Raw genomic sequence first — 26698 nt, forward strand, 5'->3', positions numbered from 1 at the left:
GGATTGTGTGAGGGATTATTGAGAAATAAGACCCAGCGCAACTAACTGCTGAATATTACACTGTTTTTTGCTTACTCATTTGCACAGTTTTGATTTAAAGCTTTTGAAATTAGCCTGTGTGATGAGCGAGAGCTTAGACCACTATCTGTAGGAGATAAAGGGCTGATGAGACCTATCTGTAGGGGGTAGAGGGCTGATGAGCCCTATCTGTAGGGGGTAGAGGGCTGATGAGCCCTATCTGTAGGGGATGGAGGGCTGATGAGATCTATCTGTAGGGGGTGGAGGGCTGATGAGATCTATCTGTAGGTGGTAGAGGGCTGATGAGATCTATCTGTAGGGGGTAGAGGGCTGATGAGCCCTATCTGTAGGGGGTAGAGGGCTGATGAGCCCTATCTGTAGGGGGTAGAGAGCTGATGACTCCCTATATCACCTTGATTGGTTTGGGTTTCTCTTATCCTCTCATCTCACCTTGATTGGTTTGGGTTTCTCTTATCCTCTCATCTCACCTTGATTGGTTTGGGGTTATCTTATCCTCTCATCTCACCTTGATTGGTTTAGGTTTCTCTTATCCTCTCATCTCACCTTGATTGGTTTGGGGTTATCTTATCCTCTCATCTCACCTTGATTGGTTTGGGTTTATCTTATCCTCTCATCTCACCTTGATTGGTTTGGGTTTATCTTATCCTCTCATCTCACCTTGATTGGTTTGGGTTTCTCTTATCCTCTCATCTCACCTTGATTGGTTTGGGTTTCTCTTATCCTCTCATCTCACCTTGATTGGTTTGGGTTTCTCTTATCCTCTCATCTCACCTTGATTGGTTTGGGTTTCTCTTATCCTCTCATCTCACCTTGATTGGTTTGGGTTTCTCTTATCCTCTCATCTCACCTTGATTGGTTTGGGTTTCTCTTATCCTCTCATCTCACCTTGATTGGTTTGGGTTTCTCTTATCCTCTCATCTCACCTTGATTGGTTTGGGTTTCTCTTATCCTCTCATCTCACCTTGATTGGTTTGGGTTTCTCTTATCCTCTCATCTCACCTTGATTGGTTTGGGTTTCTCTTATCCTCTCATCTCACCTTGATTGGTTTAGGTTTATCTTATCCTCTCATCTCACCTTGATTGGTTTGGGGTTATCTTATCCTCTCATCTCACCTTGATTGGTTTGGGATTCTCTTTTCCTGTCCACACAAAATATACACATTTGCTATCTCTCTCACACCCTCTTTCTCTGTACCTGTGGCTGATCCAGTGGCTGTATTGTTCTCTGTAGAGTCAGATACTACACAAACCTGGTTGAAAGGATCAGTGTGTGTGTGTGTGTGTGTGTGTGTGTGTGTGTGTGTGTGTGTGTGTGTGTGTGTGTGTGTGTGTGTGTGTGTGTGTGTGTGTGTGTGTGTGTGTGTGTGTGTGTGTGTGTGTGTGTGTGTGTGTGTGTGTGTGTGTGTGTGTGTGTGTGTGTGTGTGTGTGCGCCATTGATTGATCAGAGAAACAGACCTAACCATGACTAACTAGAATTATTAATATCCTGGAAAGGAAATGTCTTCCCTCTGGGTTTAGGGCATGGTACTCTGTCATTAGTTTGATCCATCACCTCAGGCTTTCCAAATAGAGCATAGTAGGGTTTGTGTGACTGAGACAGAGGACTAAACTGTTTGTCTTCAGCATGACACCAGACTCCTCAGATAAGCTTTGTTTAACAGCTCTGTTGAGAAGAGAAACAACCCTGAGGAAATTACATAGCGTTTAGTCTACTGGGTCACCTTCCCCCGCACACGCACACGCGCGCACGCACACACACACACACACACACACACACACACACACACACACACACACACACACACACACACACACACACACACACACACACACACACACACACACACACACACACACACACACACACACACACACACACACACACACACACATTTGTTTTTCTGGTTCTGACTGACTCAATGACTGTACAGTAGAAGTCCTTCAATATTGCCACATGTTTATGTTTCCACCACCACCAAGATCAATCTAACATAGTCTTTCTTTGTCATCCCACAGCACCCTGTGCCATCGGTCCCCAACTTCAAGCCCTCCATGTCTGTCCCTGCCTGGCTGCTGGCCATCCAGAACTACATGAAGGCACTGCAGTATCCTTTCCCTGCCGAGCACTCAACCTGCCACCTCCCTTCCCTTATCCTCCTCTCATCCCCCGTTCACAGAACACGCTGAGAAGGGAGAAACCACAGCTAACTTTAGGGCACAATGTCCTCCTATAGCTCATTGCAGATCCGTGACACATTTCACACTGTTTAATTCACTCTGAAGCCCTGCGGGTTGCACAGTATGTATGCAGTGTGTTAGCTAACTAACACGTGTCAACGTTTTCAGGTGGGCTTAATTTATTGTGATTGTTACCAGGGGAGTGCAGGTGCACCAACTGCCATACTGTAGCCACAGGTGCTCCGTGGGTCTGTAAAAAATGTCACAGTACTTTATAGTCTTCACTCTGTTAACTGCAGGAGACACATTCAGATGGAGAGTAGCCATCGTCTTCAAATTCGTTTCAGTTAGACTTGACACATGACAGTGAGGGGGGGGGGGTGTAGTCAATGAGGTCTTTGAGGTACGTTTTTTTTTCTCTCGGATATTCATAAACCTCTAGCCTACAATAGATTAATTACATCAACCTGATATCAGAAACATCACCATTCCCCTCTCGCCCATTGCAGACCCCTTAACTGTCTGTCAGATACAATCACACAGGAACTCAGTTCTTTGAGATAAGGAAGACCAGACCATTGTGTGGGTAAGTGTGGCTGTGAGGCTGTGTCTGTGGTATCTCAATTGGTTCGTGTTTGTGTCTTTCCTGTGTCTGCCACTGTGCCGAGCCAGAAGAGAGGTCCCACTACTCTGTGAGACAACATAATTTGTCTGTAGAAGAATATAGGCCAGTTCATATGTTGAAAATAGCTGTCCTCTGCCTCTTGCTGTGTCCTTTACCCAGAGTACACATGCTATGTGTATGTACTCTGCAAAGACAGCCAGGACATTTAATGTGCTATCGAAAATATGGTAAAGGGGTCATCGTATTTAGAAGATGGTGCTTTCATTAGTGTACTTGGCTTGTACTTGACACATTTGAAGTCAATCAAACAGGGTCTGTTGTTATCCTGTTTGAACAACACCATTGTGTCATTGTTTGTATAAGGCACCAAAGGCGACTTTGTATGAAACAAGAATATTCACTACAATCATCTTTGTTCTCTTTCAGGTTGATGGAGACTGCGAGAGAAATGATCAGGGAATCTCTTCCAATCAAATGCCTTGAAGCTGTCATCCTTGGGATGTATCCTTTCTTTGCCTGTAGGAACAGTCAGAGATACACATTAACCGATGGGAGTTCGAGCGGATCTGTTTCAGGTTCCTGAGGTGCCCAATGAAACCCCTGAAATCAATTAGATACGTTCAGTTGTGCGACTGACGAGGTACACCCTTTCCCTTTAATATTCCCCCTTAGGCCAGTAAGACTCACAGATGCCCCTGTTGCTAGGAAACAAGAGTCTGAAAGTTCAAAGTGGAACCTCCCTCCTAGCATATAGGCAGGCAGAGCAAAGTTTCTGCAGCGTCTCGCATATTGCCATTTAGAGTGGCTTGGCTGCTGGGCCTTTTCACCAACGGTTACTGTCACGTCCGAGCCTGATCTTTTCAGGGGCACAGGTTTATCCTCAGTCAAAACTGCAGGCTGGTCTCATGAAGAAAAAGGCTGTGTCTGTTGTGTCTGTTGACTTGACAGGCTTTTCTCTCGGTTTATCCCACTGGGCACAGACGTCAGTTCAACATCTAGTTTTCATTTACAGTTGGTTTAGTTGTCAACTAACTTGAATTCAATATGAAATAATTAAATAAATGTCATAATTGTCATTGGATTTAGGTAAAAAATACCAAATTATTTTACGTTAAATACTAAATCCAATCAGTTTTACATGATGATTCAACATCATCACATTGAATTCTTTGGTCGAAGTGACATGGAAACAATGTTTATTCGGCCAGTTTTTGCCCAGTGGGATGTCATAGGCTCAAATCCAAGTCTGTCAGGTGAGACCAAACCTGTTAACCCTCATTGACAAAGATGATAAGCTCAATGATGCTTTGACTTGCAACAGACATTCTCCGGTCTCCTAGATGAAAGAGCCAGCCAAGCTGTATGCTAAGATACAGAACCAGTTGATATGTTCAGATAATAGTGAGAAAATTAGAGACTCAGTTGTTACAGCATGGCTCTTAGTTTTGTTCTGTGAATGGTTTAGTAGATGGAGTGTTGTATACTCGTGTTTTCTTATGATACAACCTATGTTTCCCTCCAGATCAACTACTACAGCCTTGTCTTTGTGTTGAGCTGAATCCTCCAGTAACTTGGTGCATTAGTAGGTCCCCCCGCAAGGCAAATTCCTCTACTACAGATAAGAGGTTCTGAGTACAGTAGCCTAAGATGCTTATCGCAGAGAGGAGAAACAGAGTTTATGTTTGTTTTTTAAAGAATAACTCCGTTTCATCAGGTCTTGGACATATTTGTAATTGAACTATGCATGCTCTTTTTATTGTCACACATTTAAACAGATGTTTTGTTGTTGCCTGTTACGAGGATTGATAGAACGTCAAATAATTAGGGTGAATGAGGGCATATCATTTTAATACTTTAGAAAACAGGGAATGTACTGGATCAGGGGTCAATGGCAGTCTTGTCCCAGCAGAATGTTTAGATGTTTATTGCGAGTTGGTTTCGCCTTTCACTTAATGATAGATATTTGGTTTTAAAAAACAAGAGGGGCAGCAGATGGTTTTACTAAAGTGCTGACCCTCCTCTTGACCAAACAGTGGTGCATCGTGGATCATATTTACTATGGGCCATCTTCCACACACAGCATCATGGCAAACAAGCAAGCATGTATCTTAATTAGTGTTTGTCATATACCTAGAGATATGCTGTTCTGTTGGAGAAGGGCTTAGGGGGCAGTTAACAGGCGTGCCATTAATATTTGCAACGCCTCCCTGGAGTTTTCCCAGCTCAGGTGTTAAAGCAGCGTGAGCCAGTACTGCTGGAGCTAGTAAACACAGGCCTTATAGTCATACGCCGCTTGGTTTGGTTTCTATGGCAACAATAATCCTCCCCAGGTAATGGAAAGAGCTCTTGCCTGGTGGCAGATAAGAGGAAGTATGCTACTATTGGGGTTGGGGTGGATCACATGCCTTGTATCATTGGTAATATGTGATATTTTTGTAGTTAGTTAATGGGGCATTCATTAAGGAGAGGCAATAGGGGGACTCTGTGTGTGTGTGTGTACAGTATGTGTGTACAGTGTAGACAGACCCAGCTACCACAGGGGAGGACGGAGGGGCTTGCTTTTTTTTCTGTTGCTCTAACTGCCGCCTCAATGAATAATCACACCAACGTTCTGCAACCGCCGCCGCACTGCGCTCCCTACTCTGTGGAAAAACTCAAGTATGCTCTCTGAGGGGGATTATTTCTGCTGTCTGTCTGTATTCTCCCAAAGTTGGGCTTGTTTCTCATGGGAAAACAGAGTGTAACTGATCAAAGTGTTGATGTCAACTACCATAACCTCCTTTCATGGTGCTTCCTGTCCTGTGGTGATCTTAAATAATACCTGTCACTCTTCTCTCAAACCTTAAGAGCTCTCTTCTTCAAATGGGATATGCCCACTTTATTTAGTTGAGGCTTCCTCTGTGAATATTTCTCTACAGGCATCTTGCTTGTGAAACATGACTCGTGACTGTACACGGACGCTACAAAGATGCCTTTTAACTATGTATGTTGTGGAAGGGAATCCCCATCGCACCTGTTAAACTGGTCGGCTGGTCAGTTGATGCTGAAATGTGCTCCCTCTCTCAGATCCAATGTATTATCTCAACCACAGTAGCAGCCAGCTTGTGTTATTGTTACTGCACAACACACTGCAGAGTGAGGGTGCAGCGAAAACAGCCTGCTTATTGAAAACATGAGACGACAACATTACTGATGATGATACGGATGAGTGGATCATAGATCATAGATGCATAATATATGTCTGGATGATGATGAGGTCAGTACTGCTGAGGCTCATGGTTGGTAGTGGTTGACCCTTTCTCAGGCCAGTCAGTGGGGCTGCAAGTTGCTTTTTACTGGTCATAAGGTCATTGATACACACAGTGGAGTTTCCTATTCTTGTGTTTGTCACTATAGTTCCTCTACTGCCTCGGGACCTGGACAGTCCCAGATAACCCATCTCCAAGCTTGCCGTGTCCCCCTCTGCCCCCCTCTCTCCTGGGCAGGCCAGATTTGTCAAATCTGCCGCATCGTGCGCCGCCCAGCCACGCTGCAGTGGATCCACAGGCCAGTTACATAAGAGTTCTGGGGAGCCACATACAGAGTATAAGCCCCAGGGAGAGGCTAGCCTGGTGTGCATTGTGTGAGACACTAGATGCCACGTTAGGACACCACAGCTATTTATTCCTGGGACTTTTAGGAATAACAGTCTTTTAGTGTCTGGCTACTTTCGAATGTAATATGCATATACTGTATCCTCAAATTTAGTTTGAAGGAAATGTATCTGTTTTGTGATAGTATCCCATCCTATGATGTGCAGAGATGTACTACAGTCTGTCCGCTGTAATGAAACTGATATAATGAATGTTAAACCTGTCAGCTCCAAACCCTCTCATTCCCTCCCTACATTAGCTGATTTGATTTAGAGATATAGTGAGTGTGGCTGTGTTTGGGTTCAAAGACAAGCCACTCTTACTGAATCTGCTTCTCCATTATTAAAACAGCCAATGCCAGTTAGCTAATGAGTTTCTGGAAATAATATAATGAATTTGTGAGTGGGCTTAACATTGGCTTGGATACGTCTCTCTCTCTCTCTCTCTCTCTCTCTCTCTCTCTCTCTCTCTCTCTCTCTCTCTCTCTCTCTCTCTCTCTCTCTCTCTCTCTCTCTCTCTCTCTCTCTCTCTCTCTCTCTCTCTCTCTCTCTCTCTCTCTCTCTCTCTCTGTCTCCTCTCTGTCTCCCTCTCTCTCTCTCTCTCTCTCTCTCTCTCTCTCTCTCTCTCTCTCTCTCTCTCTCTCTCTCTCTCTCTCTCTCTCTCTCTCTCTCTCTCTCTCTCTCTCTCTCTCTCTCTCTCTCTCTCTCTCTCTCTCTCTCTCTCTCTCTCTCTCTCTCTCCTCTCTCTCTCTCTCTCTCTCTCTCTCTCTCTCTCTCTCTCTCTCTCTCTCTCTCTCTCTCTCTCTCTCTCTCTCTCTCTCTCTCTCTCTCTCTCTCTCTCTCTCGTAAACATCAAGTGATCACCATTCAGGAGATTATTAGGGAGTATTTATCTCTGAAAAGTTGTTGTTGATTATACTACTGATGCTAACCCCTTTAACCATGATGCTTTAACTTTTACCTTCTTCTTTCTTTCTTTCTTTCTTTATTTCTTTCTTTCTTTCTCTCTTTCTTTCTCTCTTTCGCTCGCTTGCTCTCTCTTTCTGTGTATATAATTACAACCATTCACTAGACAGCATTAAACTCCCTGAAACTGTTGTTGTTGCTAATGATGCCAGTTAACGTCCTTGACCATGGTCACCCCAGATACCTGACCAACGGGCTGACGTCGGTGGAGCGTTTCCCCATCAGCTTCAAGACCCAGTTCTCAGGGAACCACTTCCACCACGTGGTGCTGGGCGTCTACTGCAACGGACGCTATGGCACGCTGGGCATGAGCCGCCGCCAAGACCTCATGGACAAGGCCCTGACCTTCCGCACGCTCAGCGACCTGGTGATGGAGTTCGAGGACTCGTACCGCCGCTACCAGCACACGCTGAAGAAGGTGAAGATCGGCCTGTACGTGCCCCACGACCCGCACGTCTTCCAGCCCATCGAGTGGAAGTACCTGGTGCTCAACGCCGCCCGCCTGGGGAGAGAGGACATGAGGAAGGAGCTGGAGAAACATGGCCGAGACATGAGGATGAAGGTGCCATGTTGTTGTCCTACTTTCTCACATTTTTCTCCTCTCGGCAGACACGAGAGGGCATATGTGTCAAACTTGATTACTCGACGCCTCACTGCCCTCCTTTGATACATTTTCCCCCGTTTAGTATCTACAACACTGTATGTAACCCCGTGGATGCCCAAATACTATATTTCTCATATCTTTGAACAATACCCCTAATTGTAGGGTACAGTATACTGTACCTTTGAACTCTGTTAGGTTGAAAATGTTCAACACAATAGATAAGCTCTCTAGTCGACTGACCCGAGGTCATCCCCGAGGGAGCGTTCAACTCGTTTGTGTTGCTTTGGCTTGGCTTCCGTCTGGAACGGCATCATGTCATGGAATTCCCCCTTTGTTCCCCGTCTGAAACCAGGGCGGCTACCACGGAGGGGCGATGGGTGTAATATGAACCGTCAGGGATAATTAAGGCCAGAGTTCCCCTCAGTGGAAAGAGAGAGACAGAGAAGACAGAGAAGCTGGCTGGTTGGACCACGTCTCCCAGATTCATCTGACTCAGCTGTAGCGTGGTGGCTGGTGGGGGATGGTAGTAAGATGGTGCGGCTGACTATCACAGCAACAGTAAATGTAGGTCATGTGTTCCCAGCTGCCCAGCGCTGGAGATACATCCTTAACCTCTGTATTTGACCTCTCGTTAGCTGTGCATAGTTAACATACATAACGAAAATGTGTCAATGTATATATATATATATTACCGTATTTCTGGAAGCTGAAGAACTCACATACTACCCTTTTCCTTTTTAGAACTAGTAATAGGGACATTAGTGTAAAAACACTTTTCTCATTTGAATGAATCAATCTAGGAATAATTTTACAGTGAAAATGCTCAGAGGCTATTTGGGAAATTCTTCTAGTGTGTCTTCTATGCCCAACACAGACAGAGAGCTTGCATTTTATACAGTATAGCAGAGCAGTGTCTGTACTATAACACTCCCCCGCTACCACACACACATCCTTATGTCTATCACCAATCTTATGACTAACATCCTGCCTATGCTCTCAGCTGCATGTGGTTTCTGGAGCACGGAATATGAGCTGCTTCCTGTTTGTTCGTTCCAGGAAATCCTTTTCATAATTATTCTCCAGTCTCCTCCGGACTGTCCGTCAGCAGTGAGCTCTCATTAGGTTTCTACCAGGACAGGGTGACCCTGAAACTCGAATTCTGCTCACCAAGCAGTGGATGTTAGTAATATGTTAGTCTCTCTTTCAGTGCCTGTAGTGTGTGTGTGTGTGTGTGTGTGTGTGTGTGTGTGTGTGTGTGTGTGTGTGTGTGTGTGTGTGTGTGTGTGTGTGTGTGTGTGTGTGTGTGTGCGTGTGTGTGTGTGTGTGTGTGTGTGTGTGTGTGTGTGTGTGTGTGCCTGTGTGTGTGTGTGTGCCTGTGTGTTTTTGCCTGTGTGTGTGCCTGTGTGTGTGCCTGTGTGTGTGCCTATATGTGCCGGTGTGAGCCCATGGGTAATTGAGTTTGCAGAGGGAGTTGACTAGTGGGCTGATTGGGTTAATGGGGTATCATCACGTTAATGAGGGCACTGCCTGGGAGGCTGTCTTCATTACTGTCTGTTAGTGTTTTTACTAATGAAGAGAGACACTCTCGGCTCTCCTCTCCAAAGTCTCTCCACTCCCCACAGTGTCGTCATCCCCTCTCCTCTTCTCCCTACATTGATTCACAGATGGCGCCTTTACTCACTATGTCCCTGAAATCCAACTGTGTCATTAAAAGTTAACTTCTTCAACTGCTCTTTTTATTGAAGCGGAACTTTTCATTTCCCTTTTCATGGCCTGCGGCAAATGGGCCCAGTGAATGGTGAACATGCCTGCTAATTGATAAACAGAATGCAACTCCTCATGTAGCTTGCAGTGAAGAAACTGCAGCTCAAACCGGATCTTATACATTAGATTCCTAAGTCTTCTTCTGTTGTTTTATCGCAGATCCTGAAGTCATCGAGTGCCCAGTCTCCCATCAAAGAACGGACCAGAGGCAAGTCTCTCTCCCCCATCGCCGACAGAGCAGCCCCCAAAGACGCCACATCCACCGGAGAGACAAGTCGTAAGTATCCTTGGGATCAATCTTAGGTTATTAGCATCACTGAGACAAAAGGTGGAAGGGGGAATGGCCTTTCTTAGATTGGTTTACATTAACATCTCAACCCTCCCTAACAACTAGGAAGAGTTCACATCAGGTTACTTTTGAAGAAAGTTTCCTGGATATCATTAGTTCAATGTTTTATAGTCAAGAATCCTGAGGTTTGAGTTCATTTAAATCTTTTCTTAGAGATTTAATTGAAAGTCGGTCAGGTTTTTAATTAAAAGTAAATTAATCTAAAGCAGATTAGATTGGATATGCATGAGTGAGATTAATAATTCATATCAACTGTTGATCATCACTATAAAACCTCTCAATATCCCATCTTGATTTCTTGGCTAGACGCTATGATGTTAGAGAGAGATGAATTGGCAGTGTGTCTATGCTATGTTTTTCATCCTCTTTTTATATCAATGAGGGCACCCAGCTAGCACATGTGGTTCCTTGAAAGTTGTGGGAACGTACATTTGGTTTTCCATTGGTTCCGGGAATCAAGCCATACGTTTCCTGACCAGTAAATCAGAATGTTTTTTTTAATGTTCTGAGATTGGAAGTGAAATGTAGCCTTTACTGGAAATGTTAATTTTAAGGTTGCAGAGAGGTTCTGAAAACGTTGTACTATGGTTCCCTGAACATTTTTCTGAGGTTTTTATTAATGTTGTGAGAACGGAAATTTTAGGTTATTTTGAGGTTTTTGAATAACTTCCTTAAAACATTCACTGAATGTTTCAATTGAGACTTTTAATAACTGCTAACTTAATTTGGGTTCACTGTTTTGAACTTCAAGCGCATATAGGACTAATGAAAAATGAATTTGCTTAGGCATTATAATAATAACGCCTAAGCATAATTTATTGTGGCACGGCGTCAGTGAGATTCCAACCTATGATCTACTGTTCTCTATCCATGGAATTAGTCCACTGCGCCACCAGGATGGAGCTAGCATGCCATGTTTTTTACACATTCAATGCTGTTAATTTGAGTCTATTCAAACAGACCCCATTTTAAAGGAAGAAAGCATCATTAAGATCAGGTGTGGCCAATTAGTGGGAGCAGCCAACATTCCTGAACACACTTAAAAGATAGAGGATAGAGAGAGTTTTGTTTATGCTGAGAATAGAAAGAATATACACTGCAGAAAAAAGGGAACACTAAAATAACACATCCTAGATCTGAATGAATTAAATATTCTTATTAAATACTTTTTTCTTTACATAGTTGAATGTGCTGACAACAAAATCACACAAAAATGATCAATGGAAATCAAATGTATCAACCCATGGAGGTCTGGATTTGGAGTCACACTCAAAATTAAAGTGAAAAACCACACTACAGGCTGATCCAACTTTGAAGTAATGTCCTTAAAACAAGTCAAAATGAGGCTCAGTAGTGTGTGTGGCCTCCACGTGCCTCTATGACCTCCCTACAATGCCTGGGCATGCTCCTGATGAGGTGGCGGATGGTCTCCTGAGGGATCTCCACCCAGACCTGGACTAAAGCATCCGCCAACTCCTGGACAGTCTGTTGTGCAACATGACGTTGGTGGATGGAGCGAGACATGATGTTCCAGATGTGCTCAATTGGATTCAGGTCTGGGGAACGGGCGGGCCAGTCCATAGCATCAATGCCTTCCTCTTGTAGGAACTGCTGACACACTCCAGCCACATGAGGTCTAGCATTGTCTTGCATTAGGAGGATACCCAGGGCCAACCGCACCAGCATATGGTCTCACAAGGGGTCTGAGGATCTCATCTCGGTACCTAATGGCAGTCAGGCTACCTCTGGCGAGCACATGGAGGGCTGTGTGGCCCCCCCAAAGAAATGCCACCCCACACCATGACTGACCCACCTCCAAACCGGTCATGCTGGAGGATGTTGCAGGCAGCAGAACGTTCCCCACGGCGTCTCCAGACTGTCACGTCTGTCACGTGCTCAGTGTGAACCTGCTTTCATCTGTGAAGAGCCAGTGGCGAATTTGCCAATCTTGGTGTTCTCTGGCAAATGCCAAACGTCCTGCACGGTGTTGGGCTGTAAGCACAACCCCACCTGTGGACGTCGGACCCTCATACCACCCCCATGGAGTCTGTTTCTGACCGTTTGAGCAGACACATGCACAGTTGTGGCCTGCTGGATGTAATTTTGCAGGGCTCTGGCAGTGCTCCTCCTGCTCCTCCTTGCACAAAGGCGGAGGTAGCAGTCCTGCTGCTGGGTTGTTGCCCTCCTACGGCCTCCTCCACGTCTCCTGATGTACTGGCCTGTCTCCTGGTAGCGCCGCCATGCTCTGGACACTACGCTGACAGACACAGCGAACCTTCTTGCCACAGCTCGCATTGATGTGCCATCCTGGATGAGCTGCACTACCTGAGCCACTTGTGTGGGTTGTAGACTCCATCTCATGCTACCACTAGAGTGAAAGCACCGCCAGCATTCAAAAGTGACCAAAACATCAGCCAGGATGCATAGGAACTGAGAAGTGGTCTGTGCTTATCACCTGCAGAACCACACCTTTATTGGGGGTGTCTTGCTAATTGCCTATAATTTCTACCTGTTGTCTATTCCATTTGCACAACAGCATGTGAAATGTATTGTCAATCAGTGTTGCTTCCTAAGTGGACAGTTTGATTTCACAGAAGTGTGATTGACTTGGAGTTACATTGTGTTGTTTAAGTGTTCCCTTTATTTTTTTAGAGCGGTGTATTTTTTAAACATTCTATGAACATTATTTGAACGTTACTAATGTTTTCTTGTGGTTTTTATGGAAAGTTTTGTTAATGTTCTGAGAACATGACTTTAAGTAGAACAATCCTGAAACCTGCAGAAAACATTATGCTGAATACTGAAATTCCCGCAGAATAATGTTGTTTCTTAATATTCTCTCAACGTTCTGAGAACACTACTTTAATTAGAATCACGGGGAAACCTGTAGAAAACATTATGCTGAAGAACTGAAATTCCCATAGAAGAACATTGTTTCTTTACCTTCTCTGAGTTATTTGAGAACATTCCCAATGTCAAACCAGTTGGAGAACGTTCCTAGAACATTACCAAAAATGTAATTAAATGTAACCATGTTTCACATTTTATGAAACGTTCTGTTAAAGTAATGAAATTACTTATTTATTTTTGAAGTTCCTTAAATGTGCTGAATGTTCCAAAGCCAAGCAACTATCTTGCACCATTTCCAGAACATTGTAGGAAGGTTGTATGCAAATAACCATAGGACAACTAGGCTTTCACCAAGCTATAAGAAAAATATGGTTCTCATAACGTTATGTTCTAGCTGGGCATGGAACCCTGACACACTTACTGAAGTTGCTGACTGTAGCCCTTTACACTGGTACCCATATACGGGTTGAAAATGGCAGGTTTTTGGCAGGAATAAGAATACTTGCCGCACATTTTCCAGGAATAGTCTAATCATGTTACTGGATGTATCCAGAATATTATCAACAAATGAGGCGAAAAGTACAGTCAATTTAAAATGCACATCAAATCCACCGTGTAATGTTTGGATTCAGTGTCGTGTCAGGTGAACTGATGTGCACTCACCTTTGGTCTAATAATTTCCCCATGACCTTCAAACTGTTCCCATTCAATTGCTACTATTGTTATGCATATGGATTTAAGATTTAGTCTGTAAGAAACCATTCAATCTATCACTATCCATATAGGCCAATTCCCACGAGTGTAAGGGGTTAAGGAGTTAAGAAAGTTAGATGTTTACTGTAGACGATTGCTCTTCTCTTATCCATAAGGCCCCTTTTCCTGCCTTGCTTCCTAGCTAAAGATCCCAGTTCAGGAAGAGTTCCGTCTGTCATATTCTTATCAGCTGCAGCAGCCAGTTAGAGGAAACAGAGGGCTGAGCAGCAGCACTAGAGTAGATACTGACATTGGCTGATCTGGGTGAACAGCTCATGGTTAAGTTGGAGTTAACGTGGAAGCACACTAGCTTCAGTATGTGTGTGGGGGTGAAGGAGTGAATGTGTGCCATGTGCATTCCAGTGGTATGTAGCCTACGCGTGAGTGTACACCACAGTATGTGTTGTGATGGAGGACCAAACTCAGTGGCTTGGCTGGGGTGACGGTCCATTCTGACAGCACAGCAGTATTATGACAGCCTGCCGAGCAGAGGGAGGGAGGAAGAAGTTCTGCTGACAACATCTGAAAGCCCCAGTCAGCCCAGAGGAGTGTGTCTTATAGAAGGGAAGTGTCCTCTCCTATTATCAATCACCAGCACAGTTGGAGGATTCAGGATGGAGGATCCTGTCCTGACAGAGAGGCTGCTGGGATACTTGCACTGTGGAATGTAGAAGATCTTTCCCATCCCCCCCAAATCAGAACTTGTCTCATCCTCGATTGGTTAAGGTTAGGAAGGGGGCTTGTGTAATCTGATCGTAGATCTTTGGTGAAGGACAACTTCTACCTCAAGCCTGTGCAGAAGGCATCCTGGGATTTATGCATGGACTCTCATAATTCCTCTTGGCTATATTTAAGTTCGCTATTGACTGAGTGTGTCACACAGAGACACAGACAGAGAAACAGGACTGGAAGTGTTGTCAAGCTAGAGTGGTTCTGACAAGATAGAGGCTGGAAGAGAGACTCATCCACTCTCACTGATACTTTATTTAAAACCAAACTAGATTTTGAAGTTGTTGATACAAATGAACACACACACACACACACACTCTAGTGGTGCGTGGGTCAGCTGTTTGTTCACCCGCACCCTCCCGCAATTGCTAATAACCCATCCGCAACCGCCCGACTATATGTGCACCTGACCCTAACACGCAAGTATAGAACATGTGCTGTAGGCAACAGAGAGAGCGGAATGATTTTTTTACAGGGATTGCAGGATTTTTTGCCTAATTTAGATATGTTCCTGCTTATAATTTCCGACATTTTGGTAGGCTGTTTGTTAGTCAACTTGTCTATAATTAGATACGTGTAGCTTCTCTTCTGTCAGTATATGTTTCCCTAGAAGACTAAATAAAGACTCTGCATCTTTCACGTTGCAAAGACATTCGAAAATGCAAAAAAATAAACGTGTGAAAAGTTTTCGGTACAAAGTTTCGACCAGTTGACCAGTAAGGAAATACAAAGCTGTGAAAACGACCCGATATGTTTCTGATAAGATTTAAGTTCAGCTTGGATGCATATTTTATGTGGTTGAAATACTATCAGCTTTTATGATGCAGATTTTTTTTAGATGTAACCTTTACTTAAGTAGGCAAGTTAGTTAAGAACAAATTTGTATCTACAATGACGGACTACACTGGCCAAACTCTCCCCTAACCCTGACGACTGTGGGCCAATTGTGTGCTGCCCAATGGGACTCCCAATCACGGTTGGTTGTGATGCAGCCTGGATTTGAACCAGGGTGTCTGTAGTGACGCCTCAAGCACTGAGATGCAGTGCCTTAGACCATAAAGATGGCACCTCTACAGACTGGCCTATTTTTCTACAGATCTTCTTTTTTCGGCACTGAGCAAATCTCAGGTCTGCTGAGCGCAAACTTGAACGTTGTGAAAATCCTGTGCCACTTCCAGCACATGTTTCCTGTGAACACTGAGGCTGTACCCGCTTTAAGTTACAGTTTCAGACAGTGGTCATGTAGGCTACTGTGGCTATTTGATCATAATGTAGGCCTACCATCAAAAACAGTGGATAAAATGTATCCCATAACATTTTAAAAGAGAAATAGTTTTATAATTTAGCCGACAGTAGCAGCCAATGTGTGGTGATCAATATAGGCCTACATTCCAAAACATGCAGTGGTTGATATTAACCTGTTTATCCACTTGTCCTTAAGACATGGAGGTGACTGAAAATGTTGTGTTGTTTGATGCAAGAAACCACTTTACAAAATAAAATGCATTATTAATCCCACACCATTATTACAGAGAATCAGACAAATTATTCTACCTTCTACCTATTGACTACTTATCTTATTCAAGCCTTTTTTTAAATACAACACTGCCACTTTAAGACAACAACAAAAATCTTTACCCGACTCGCTTTTCAAAGATGTCTAGAAATGTACACATTTTGTGCTCTTGTAGGAAGCAATCACTCCCCCATTGCTGACTACAAATGATCTATAACTGGGTTAATAACTCACTATCTACTGGAGAAAAGGATATGAACAAAGGTGCAAAGGTGGTTACATGCAGCTCTCGCTTTGATCTCAAAACAAGCTCATCTACTCTGCTGTAAACACAGTCTAGTTCAAAGTGAATGACACAGATCCATATATGGCAATGGTCTATTTGCATATAGGCCTACTGCAGCTTTGATTGGTTATGCCGCACTGGTCTGTGTGGAGTACAGGTCATGCCTGTCAATGCAATATGCATATGTTTCGTAATGTTTCATTGAAAGTGGCTAATATTGCCGTTGATTCGATCACAATTCCCACAGTAAAGGGAAATATTGATAATATTAACTAAGGGGGAAAACTCCAGAAAGTTGAGTGATGTTCAATCTCATGCTTCTCTGCGGGGGCTGATATTTCTACTGCTCGCACACCCGCAGCTTAGAGGGAACATTGCTAGCGCACCACAAAACATACCAAAATTCAACAGACATGCATTGCATTGATCAGCCTTAAAATAGCTAATTTCCAATTCAATACATTTTTTGAAACTCTGAATAGAATAGCGTTATAGGCCTACTCAAGCTGGTTATAGGCAAACTATCACATTTGACGTATACCGCAGCCTATAGCCCATCTATCCTATTTAAAAAGGACTGAAGACAGAAACAAATCATTTGGTTCCATTTCAACATATTTATTAGTGAAACCAAAGTGCTGTAATATATATACATTGAATCAAGTAGCCTAGTCTACACACCAAAACCTTTCAAATGTTCAAGTCAAAAGGCTATTGCAAAGGAAAACATGGACAGTCGAGCATCACAAATTCTGAACTGCAACATAATAAACTTAAATCACTGATCATTGGGAACGAGATCAGAATAACTGCTATGGCTTGATCAACAAATGAAATAATTAATTATGTAGCCTAACCAACAAAACTAAAACAATCCATATGTTCAAATCAAAAGGCCTGATTAACATGACATCAATAACGCAGCCACATCCCGAGTCCCCGGTGCAGACACATTCAGATGTAAAACTATGGTTTAATATTTAGTTTAAAAGCTATGACGAAGGCCAGGAGAACAAGAAACACTTTTCAATGAGAAAGCAGAAATACGCTTTGGGTAAAAAATAATACAAAATCTGTTTTCTAAGATGTAGCCTACGATGCAATACTCGTGATCATTTTAAGGAGAACAAAAACTACTGAGCATACATTTGAACACCACCGCAGAAGCTTCGCTATTCGGCATCTTCACAATTAAGTAGCCTAGTTTTGTTGTTAGGCTACTTGAAGAGAACAAGGGCCTATCACTCGCAGTACAACTCTTCCAATGCATTGTGGAAAAGTGTGCATCGAATTCGAAGTATAACATCCTGGCATTTAAACCATATTAGATTTTCGGAAATTCACATACTATAAAACATTCTATTTTTGCATACTGATAATGTGTCATGCACAATTGCGTGGTTTCCTACTATTCATTGATTTCAGTAGCACATCCCCATATTAAATTGAGCAGCTGTTGTCAAAGCCACAATTAGTATGGCATCCGGGCATTGTAATGTCACACGCTATTAAACCTTTATTTTTTTCATACTCAATAGTCAGTGTTCAGATTTCAGTTTCCATTTAACCCCTCTATACTATGAAACAAAGTTAAATGATATAAAGAATGATAGTAATAAGCTTTGAAGCACCTTCAATTCAATTTTGGGCAAAAAGGCAAACTCGTTGTAATTTTGAAAAGTGGAGTGTGGAAGAGGTGAAAGAATGATTGTTGTCTATAATCAATGATGAGACACCTGGGTCTGACAACTTGGATGGACGTTTATTGAGGATAATAGCGGATGATATTGCCATATCTTCAATCTAAGCCAACAAGAATGTGTGTCCCCTTAGGCCTGGAGGGAAGCAAAAGTCATTCCACTACCCAAGAATAGTAAAGCCCATTGTAGTGGCTCAAATACCCAACCAATTAGCATTGAAACTGATTGTTCGTTGCATTAAACAGTCAATACTTTTCTATAAAATCAAATTTACAAAAAACTTTCAGCACGCTTATGAGGAAGGGCATTCAACATTCATGGCACTTCAAATTACTGATGATTGGCTGAGAGAAATTGATGATTAAAAGATTGTTGGAGCTATTTTGTTTGACTTCAGTGCGGATTTTGATATTATCAATCATAGTCTGCTGCTGGAACATATGTGTTATGGCTTACACCCCCTCTATATTATGGATAAGTTACCTGTCTAACAGAACACAGAGGTTGTTCTTTAATGGAAGCCTCTCCAACATAATCCAGGTAGAATCAGGCATTCTCCAGGGAATATGTCCAGGCCCCTTTCAATCTTTACTAATGGCCTGCCACTGGCTTTGAGTAAAGCCAGTGTTTATATGTATGCGGATGACTCAACACTATACATGTCAGCTACTACAGCGAGAGAAATCACTGCAACACTAACAAAGAGCTATAGTCAGTTTCAGAATGGGTGGCAAGAAAAAAGTTAGTACTAAATATTTAAAAAAGTAAAAGCATTGTTTTTGGAACAAATCATTCACTAAACCCCAAACCTCATCTAAATCTTGTAATGAATTGAGCAAATGGAAATTGAGAAAGTTGAGGTGTATGTTCAAAACATAGTAGCTAAGAGGAGAAGTCGGTCCATAGTAAAGTGCTGCTCTGCCTTCTTAACAACCCTATCAACAAGGCAGGTCCTACAGGCCCAAGTTTTATCGCACCTGGACTACTGTCTGGCCCTGTGGTCAGGTGCCACAAAGAGGGACTTAGGAAAATGACAATTGGCTTAGAACATGTACACAGAGAGCTAACATTAATAATATACATGTCAATCTCTCATGGATCAAAGTAGAGGAGAGATTGACTTCATCACTACTTGATTTTGTAAAAGTATTGACTGTTTAATCTACTGAATAATCAATTTCAACTACTAGCACACAGCTCGGACACCAATGCATACCATACAAGTCATGCCACCAGAGGTCTCTTCACAATCCCCAAGTCCAGAACAGACTATGGGAGGTGCACAGTACTATATAGAGCCATGGCTACATGGAACTATATTCCACATCAGGTAACTGATGCAAGCAGTAGAATCAGATTTAGAAAACAGATACAAATTCTCCTTATGGAACAAACCCGGGACTGTGAAGAGACACACATACAAACACATGCTAACACACACACTCTACACACACATGGATTTTGCATTGTAGATACTGACTGTATGTGGCAGAAGAGTAGTGGCCTGAGGGAACATACAGTTGGAAGTTTACATACATCTTAGCCAAATACATTTAAATTCAGTTTTTCACAATTCTTGACATTTAATCCTAGTAAAAATTCCCTGCCTTAGGTCAGTTAGGATCACCAATTTATTTTACGAATGCAAAATGTCATAATAGTAGAGAGAATGATTTATTTCAGCTTTTATTTATTTCATCACATTCCCAGTGGGTCAGAAGTTTACATACACTCAATTAGTATTTGGTAGCATTGCCTTTGAATTGTTTAACTTGGGTCAAATGTTTCGGGTAGCCTTCCACAAGCTTCCCACAATAAGTTGGGTGAATTTTGGCCCATTCCTCCTGACAGAGCTGGTGTAACTGAGTCAGGTTTGTAGGCCTCCTTGCTCACACACGCTTTTTCATTTCTGCCCACACATCTTCTATGGGATTGAGGTCAGAACTTTCTGATGGCCACTCCAATACCTTGACTTTGTTGTCCTTAAGCCATTTTGCCACAACTTTGGAAGTATGCTTGGGGTCATTGTCCATTTGGAAGACCCATTTTCTAACAAGCTTTAACTTCCTGACTGATGTCTTGAGATGTTGCTTCAATATATCCACATAATCTTCCTCCCTCATGATGCCATCGAATTTGTGAAGTGCACCAGTCCCTCCGGCAGCAAAGCACCCCCACAACATAATGCTGCCACCCCCGTGCTTGTGATGGTGTTCTTCGGCTTGCAAGCCTCCCCCATTTTCCTCCAAACATAACGATGGTCATTATGGTCAAACAGTTCTATTTTTGTGTCATCAGACTAGAGGATATTTCTCCAAAAAGTAAGATCTTTGTCCCCATGTGCAGTTGCAAACCGCATTCTGGCTTTTTTTATGGTGGTTTTGGAGCAGTGACTTCTTCCTTGCTGAGCGGCCTTTCAGGTTATGTTGATATAGGACCTGTTTTACTGTGTATGTAGATACTTTGGTACCTGTTTCCTCCAGCATCTTCACAAGGTCATTTCCTGTTGTTCTGGGATTCATTTGCACTTTTCGCACCAAAGTACGTTCATCTCTAGGAGACAGAACGTGTCGCCTTCCTGAGCGTTATGACGGCTGCATTGTCCCATGGTGTTTATACTTGTGTACTATTGTTTGTACAGATGAACGTGGTACCTTTCAGGCGTTTGGAAATTGCTCCCAAGGATGAACCAGACTTGTGGAGGTCTAAAAAAAACACTCATAGGTCTTGGCTGATTTATTTGGATTTTCCCATGATGTCAAGCAAAGAGGCACAGAGTTTGAAGGTAGGCCTTGAAATACATCCACAGATACACCTCCAATTGAAATGTAAAATTATGTCAGTTAGCCTATCAGAAGCATCTAAAGCCATGACATAATTTTCTGGAATTTTCCAAGCTGGTTGAAGGCACAGTCAACTTTAGTGTATGTAAACTTCTGACCCCCTGGATTTGTGATACAGTGAAATAATCTATCTGTAAACAATTGTTGGAAAAATTACTTGTGTCATGCACAAAGTAGATGTCCTGACCAACTTGCCAAAACTATAGTTTGTTAACAAGAAATTTGTGGAGCGGTTGCTTAAAGAGTTTTAATGACTCCAACCTAAGTGTATGTTAATTTCCGACTTGAACTGCACTTAATGTGTTGCGAAAAGTGTTATGAAATGTAATGTCATGTAATATTGTATTGTATATTACTGTCTTAATGTTGATGGACCCCAGGAAGAGTAACTGGCAGCAGCGAATGGGGATCCTTAATAAATGCAAATACAAACAGTAGACTACAGTTCCATTGACGTGCCATAGACCTATTTGCCATTGGCCGATCACACAGACTGGGATATGTTCTGGATTACCTCTGAGAAAAGTATTGACGTTCACACTGACTCTGTGTCTGAGCTCAATCGCAAGTGCATTGAGGATGTTGTTCCCACTGTGACTATTAGAACTTATCCAAACTTTGGATAGATGGTAGCATTCGTGCAAAACTGAAAGAGCAAACCACAGCAAGGTGACTGGGAACATGGACATATACAGACAGACAAGCTATGCCCTCCATAAGGCAATCAAAAAAGCCAAACGACAGTACAGAGACAAAGTAGAATCGCAATTCAACGGCTCAGACAAGAGACGTATGTGGCAGGGACTCCAAACAGTCACAGATTATAATTGGAAAGCCAGCCACGTTGCGGACACAGATGCCTTGCTCCCGGACAAGCTGAACACCTATTTCTTAATTCCTTTCTTTTAATTTAGGGTTATTTGCGTGTATTGTTTTGTATCGTTATTACTGCACTGTTGGAGCTAGGAACATAGGTATTTCACTACATCCGCGATAACAGCTGCACAATATGTGTATGCTACCAATACAATTGTATTTATTTTAAGTCCCCGTCTTGTGACTGTCAAATTTGCATAGCGGCTCACAATCATCATACATAACATAGCCGGCACTGCTATCATCCTATACCACTTACCACAACTCTACCACAATATTTACCAAACATTACTTTTCTAGCCCTCCCTTCTCTTTATTTTCAACTCTCCATTTCACAGCTTTTCTCTTATTGAATTAAACTCCCACATTGCCCTTTTTGCCTCAGTGGATCGACGTGAACTTTTTCTTCCCATTCCCAAAAGCATTTGGCGAGTAAGCTATTTGGCGAGTAGGCTATTTGGCAATGAGGCTATTTGGCTCACGTAAAGTTAGGCCCTAAAGCTGCTTACACACTAATGAAAGAAACATCTCAATGTTGCCAATAGATATAAATTGCACAAGAATGATACATTTATGGATTTTTGTATGTATTGTTTTCTCTTTATTCAACCCACCCACCCTTCATTCACACAATGTTTCATGATCCTAAACCCACCCGCCCCTTGGATATAACCGCAGGGCCTACGGGTTATGAGTCAACCCACTCATCTCTAATGCACACACACACACACGCGCGCACACGCACGCACGCACGCACGCACGCACGCACGCACGCACGCACGCACACACACACACACACACACACACACACACACACACACACACACACACACACACACACACACACCACAGTGCCCTGTTGCTATCTGGTAAGATGAGAGCCTTCTTACTCATCCTCCTGGCCTGGTTTGGTGTCCTCTCAGCTGGCAGAGGGCAGGCTGAGGCTGTAATAGGATCTGGGGCTGGCTCACAGTGCAGCAGCTACAACATTATTCAGGGAACACAGACATAGAGAGGAGGATCTACATACATTAGAGATGCCTTCTAGTAATCACCCTTGTACAGCCCAACTCAGATTGACTAGATATGTTTTTAAAGTCATAGCTCAGCCCAGCAATCCAAAGCCTAGTGTTGGATTTTTGTCATGCATGGGTTATGTTTGTGTGTATTGTAATTTGACATTGAGGGCGAAACCTATTTGACATCTGGTATGTGTGTGTCTGTGTGTCTGTGTGCGTGTGGGCACGCGTGTGTGTGTGCATTTATGCATTACGTATTTATTTAAATGTACATTTATGTAATTTTTATTATTTACTCCTTTTTCTACCCAATTGGTAGTTACAGTCTTGTCTCATCGCTGCAACTCCTTATAGGTATTGAACACGAGGGGAAACAGAGAGCTGGTTTCAAGGACAGTGCGCAGCAGGTGTTTATTGCAAAGGACCACAGGAGGAGGCACGTAGCTGGGTCCAGGGGCAGGCAGAAGGTCATACACAGGAGGTTCAAAAGGGAAACAGTACAGGCAGAGAAAAGGCTAGTAGCGTTGTCCGGGAGATAATATAATAATAATAATATATGCCATTTAGCAGACGCTTTTATCCAAAGCGACTTACAGTCATGTGTGCATACATTCTACGTATGGGTGGTCCCGGGGATCGAACCCACTACCCTGGCGTTACAAGCATCAGGCAATAGGTTCATAACAGGAAATCCGATAGGCAAAAGGTGTCGATAGTGAGGCAGGCAAAAACTATCATACACAGGAGGATTAAGTTACATGAAACCCAACGCTCCGAAATGAAGTGTCACAAACAAACAATACCTCACAATGATGGGGTGCAAACTGAACTAAATAGTGTGTGATAATGACGTACAGGTGTGTGAACAGGTGATCAGAATTCAGGTGATTGGGATCTGGAGAGTGAGCTGTGTTCAGGGGATCTATGTGTTTGAGAGTGTGAGCTGGAAAGTGGGCTGCATTGAGGGGATCTACTTGTTTGAGGGTGTGAGTTGGAAGCAGACGTTACACATACAGACTCGAGAGAGGCAAAGGTCGAGAGCCGTGCATCCCCCGAAACACAACCCAACCAAGCCACACTGCATCTTGACACAATGCCCACTTAACCCGGAAGCCAGCTGCACCAATGTGTCAGAGGAAACACTGTACACCTGGCGACCGTGTCAGTGTGCACTGTGCCCGGTCCACCAAAGGTGTCTCTAGTGCGCGATGAGACAAGGACATCCCTGTCGGCCAAACACTCCCCTAACCCGGATGAGACTGGGCCAATTGTGCGCTGCCCCATGGGTCTCCCGGTCGCAACAAAGCCTGGACTCGAACCCAGAATCTCTAGTGGCACAGCTATTACTGCGATGCAGTGCCTTAGACCTCTGCACCACTCGGGAAGCCACACTATGTATTTAATTAGACAGTGATGGTAATACTTTTAATTTGGCTCTAATCTCCAGCATTTTGGATTTGAGATTAAATGTTTCATATGGGGCAACAGTACAGAATGTCACCTTTTGTTAGAGGGTATTTTAATGATCTGTTTTGTCCTTTAGAAATGAAAGAACTGAATGTGTCTCGTCCCCACATTTGAAGGTATCATAAGTATTTGGGTAAATTCACTTGTGTATTAAAGTAGTCAAATGTTTAGTATTTGGTCACATATTCTTAGCACGCAATGATTACATCAAGTTTGTGACTCTACAAACTTGTTGGATGCATTTGCAGTTTCTTTTGGTTGTGTTTCGGATGATGTTGTTGCCCAATAGAAATGAATGGTAAATAATGTATGGTGTCATTTTGGAATACATTTGATTGTAAATAAGAGTAGAATATGTTTCTGAACTCTTCTACATTAATGTGGATGCTACCATACGGATAATCATGAATGAATTGTGTCTAATGATGAATGAGAAAGTTACAGAGCCATAACTATCATACCCCCAAATTGCTAACCTCTTCTGTTATTCGTAATGGTGAGAGGGTAGCATGTCTTAGGGGTATGATCTTTGTGCGTCTGTAAGTTTCTCTCTCATAATCATTATTCACGATTCGTTCATGATTATCTGTAATCATGGTAGCATCCACATTAATATAGAAATGTTCAGAAACATATTCTGTTCTTATTTATACTTACAGTAATGTACATTCTGTACTGTCGCCTCATATCAACATTTGATCTCAAATCCAAAATGCTGGAGCATAGAGCCAAATTAATAATTCTAGCTTCGCTTTCCAAATATATACGCAGGGGAGTGTGTGGGTTTGATGACTTGTCTTAATAGAAGGAACCATGAATTATTCTCTGTATCAGAGAATTCTACAGGAGAATGTCAGGCCATGCGTCTATGAGCTGGAGCTGAAGAGCAGCTGGGTCATGCAGCAAGACAAAGATGCAAAACACACAATCAAGTCTACATGAAAATGGCTAAAAAGCAACACATATGAAGTTTTGGAACGGCCTAGTCAAAGTCCAGACCTAATCCCAAATGAGATGTTGTGGCAGGACTTGAAACGGGCAGTTCATGCTTGAAAACCCACAAATGTCACTTAGTTAAAGCAGTTCTGCATGCAAGAGGGGGCCAAAATTCTCCCACAGCGACGTGAGAATCTGATCAACAAATGCAGGAAGAGTTTGGTTGGAGTCATTGCAGCCAAAGGTGGCAAAACCACAAATTGACTGTAAGGGGGTAATAACTTTTTCACACAGGGGTATTGGGTGTTGCATAACGTTGTTTATGAAATAAATGAAATTGTTATCTTATTTGTTCACTCAGGTTCCCTTGATTTAATATTAGGTTTTGTTTGAAGATCTGATAACATTTAGTATAAAAAAATATGCAAAAGTAGAGAAAATTTGAATGGGGGCAAATATTTTGTTCACAGCACTGTGTTCAGTACCACCTGCCAATCTGATGGGATTAATTGTGAGCTTGTTCTTAGACACCCACCTCTCTGCCTGTCGCCTCCTGTAAGATATTAATTATTGAGGAAGAGAGTCTTGTCCAACCCCTGATACGTCCTCAATGTACGTGTCACATTTTTTTACTGAAAAAACCCCACATGATTTCACCTGAAATTTCATGTGAAATTCATGTATTTTTTCCCGTAATGGCCTACACGTCCCACCTAGGGAGACGTCATTGTCCTCTGTCACCAACACCTTCAATTATTCACCTCAAACCCAACCAACATAGTCTATCAGAGTCCCTGGCTATGGTACAGTATATACATTTTAGTTCAGTCAGCGCCTCAGAAAATGTCATCAGCTGTCAGAGTTTCTGTACAAAGATTGGAGGGTGCCATGCTGACCAAACCGCTCGCGTGCATGCTGTTTTTGTCCACACCAGATGCGATCAGGACACGCAGGTTGAAAAATCTGAACAGACTATATTAATTTGGGGACAGGTTGAAAAGCATTAAACATTTATGGCAATTTCGCTAGCTAGCTTGCTGTTGCTAGCTAATTTGTCCTTGGATATAAACATTGGGTTGTTATTTTACCTGAAATGCACAAGGTCCTCTACTCTGACAATTAATCCACAGATAAAAGGGTAAACTGAGTCCGTTTCTAGTAATCTCTCATCCTTCAGACTTCTTCTTCTTCTTTGGACTTGGACCAACTTTAAGATGCATTACCACCACCAACTGGATTGGAGTGGGGACCTCTGTTCATCTTTCAATCACCCACGTGGGTATATGCTCCTAAAAACCAATGAGGAGATGGGAGAAGCGGGTTCTATTTTAGATACTTGCTACGCAGACGCTCATTGCGCTAGCATTGTGGGTGCAATGATTGAATAACATGTATGTGTAAATGTATTTTGCAACACTCAAGCACGTGACGCGGGCGGTGTGGTCAGCATGTTATTCTAGCCGATCTGTGGAAGCCTGCTAATGCTCTCTTCTCTCCATCCATTGCCTGCTCATTGAGCAAAGCCGCCTCAGAGATTTGTAGATGTTGGGTTTGTTTAATGGCGCG

General features: G+C 42.8%; 1 protein-coding gene across 1 annotated transcript in view; it reads left to right on the plus strand.

Moving 5' to 3' along the window:
- Positions 1–26698, plus strand: part of LOC123995111 (tubulinyl-Tyr carboxypeptidase 2-like) — a 39925-nt gene that overhangs the window by 5982 nt on the left and 7245 nt on the right. Inside the window, exons 2-6 of the mRNA XM_046298450.1 lie at positions 2057–2145; positions 2748–2804; positions 3270–3344; positions 7621–8002; positions 9968–10085. Of these exons, the coding sequence (XP_046154406.1) occupies positions 2057–2145; positions 2748–2804; positions 3270–3344; positions 7621–8002; positions 9968–10085 (721 nt within the window). The remainder of the gene's footprint in view (positions 1–2056; positions 2146–2747; positions 2805–3269; positions 3345–7620; positions 8003–9967; positions 10086–26698) is intronic.

Source organism: Oncorhynchus gorbuscha, linkage group LG14, assembly GCF_021184085.1.
Source record: "Oncorhynchus gorbuscha isolate QuinsamMale2020 ecotype Even-year linkage group LG14, OgorEven_v1.0, whole genome shotgun sequence".
Classification (NCBI taxonomy): Eukaryota; Metazoa; Chordata; class Actinopteri; order Salmoniformes; family Salmonidae; genus Oncorhynchus; species Oncorhynchus gorbuscha.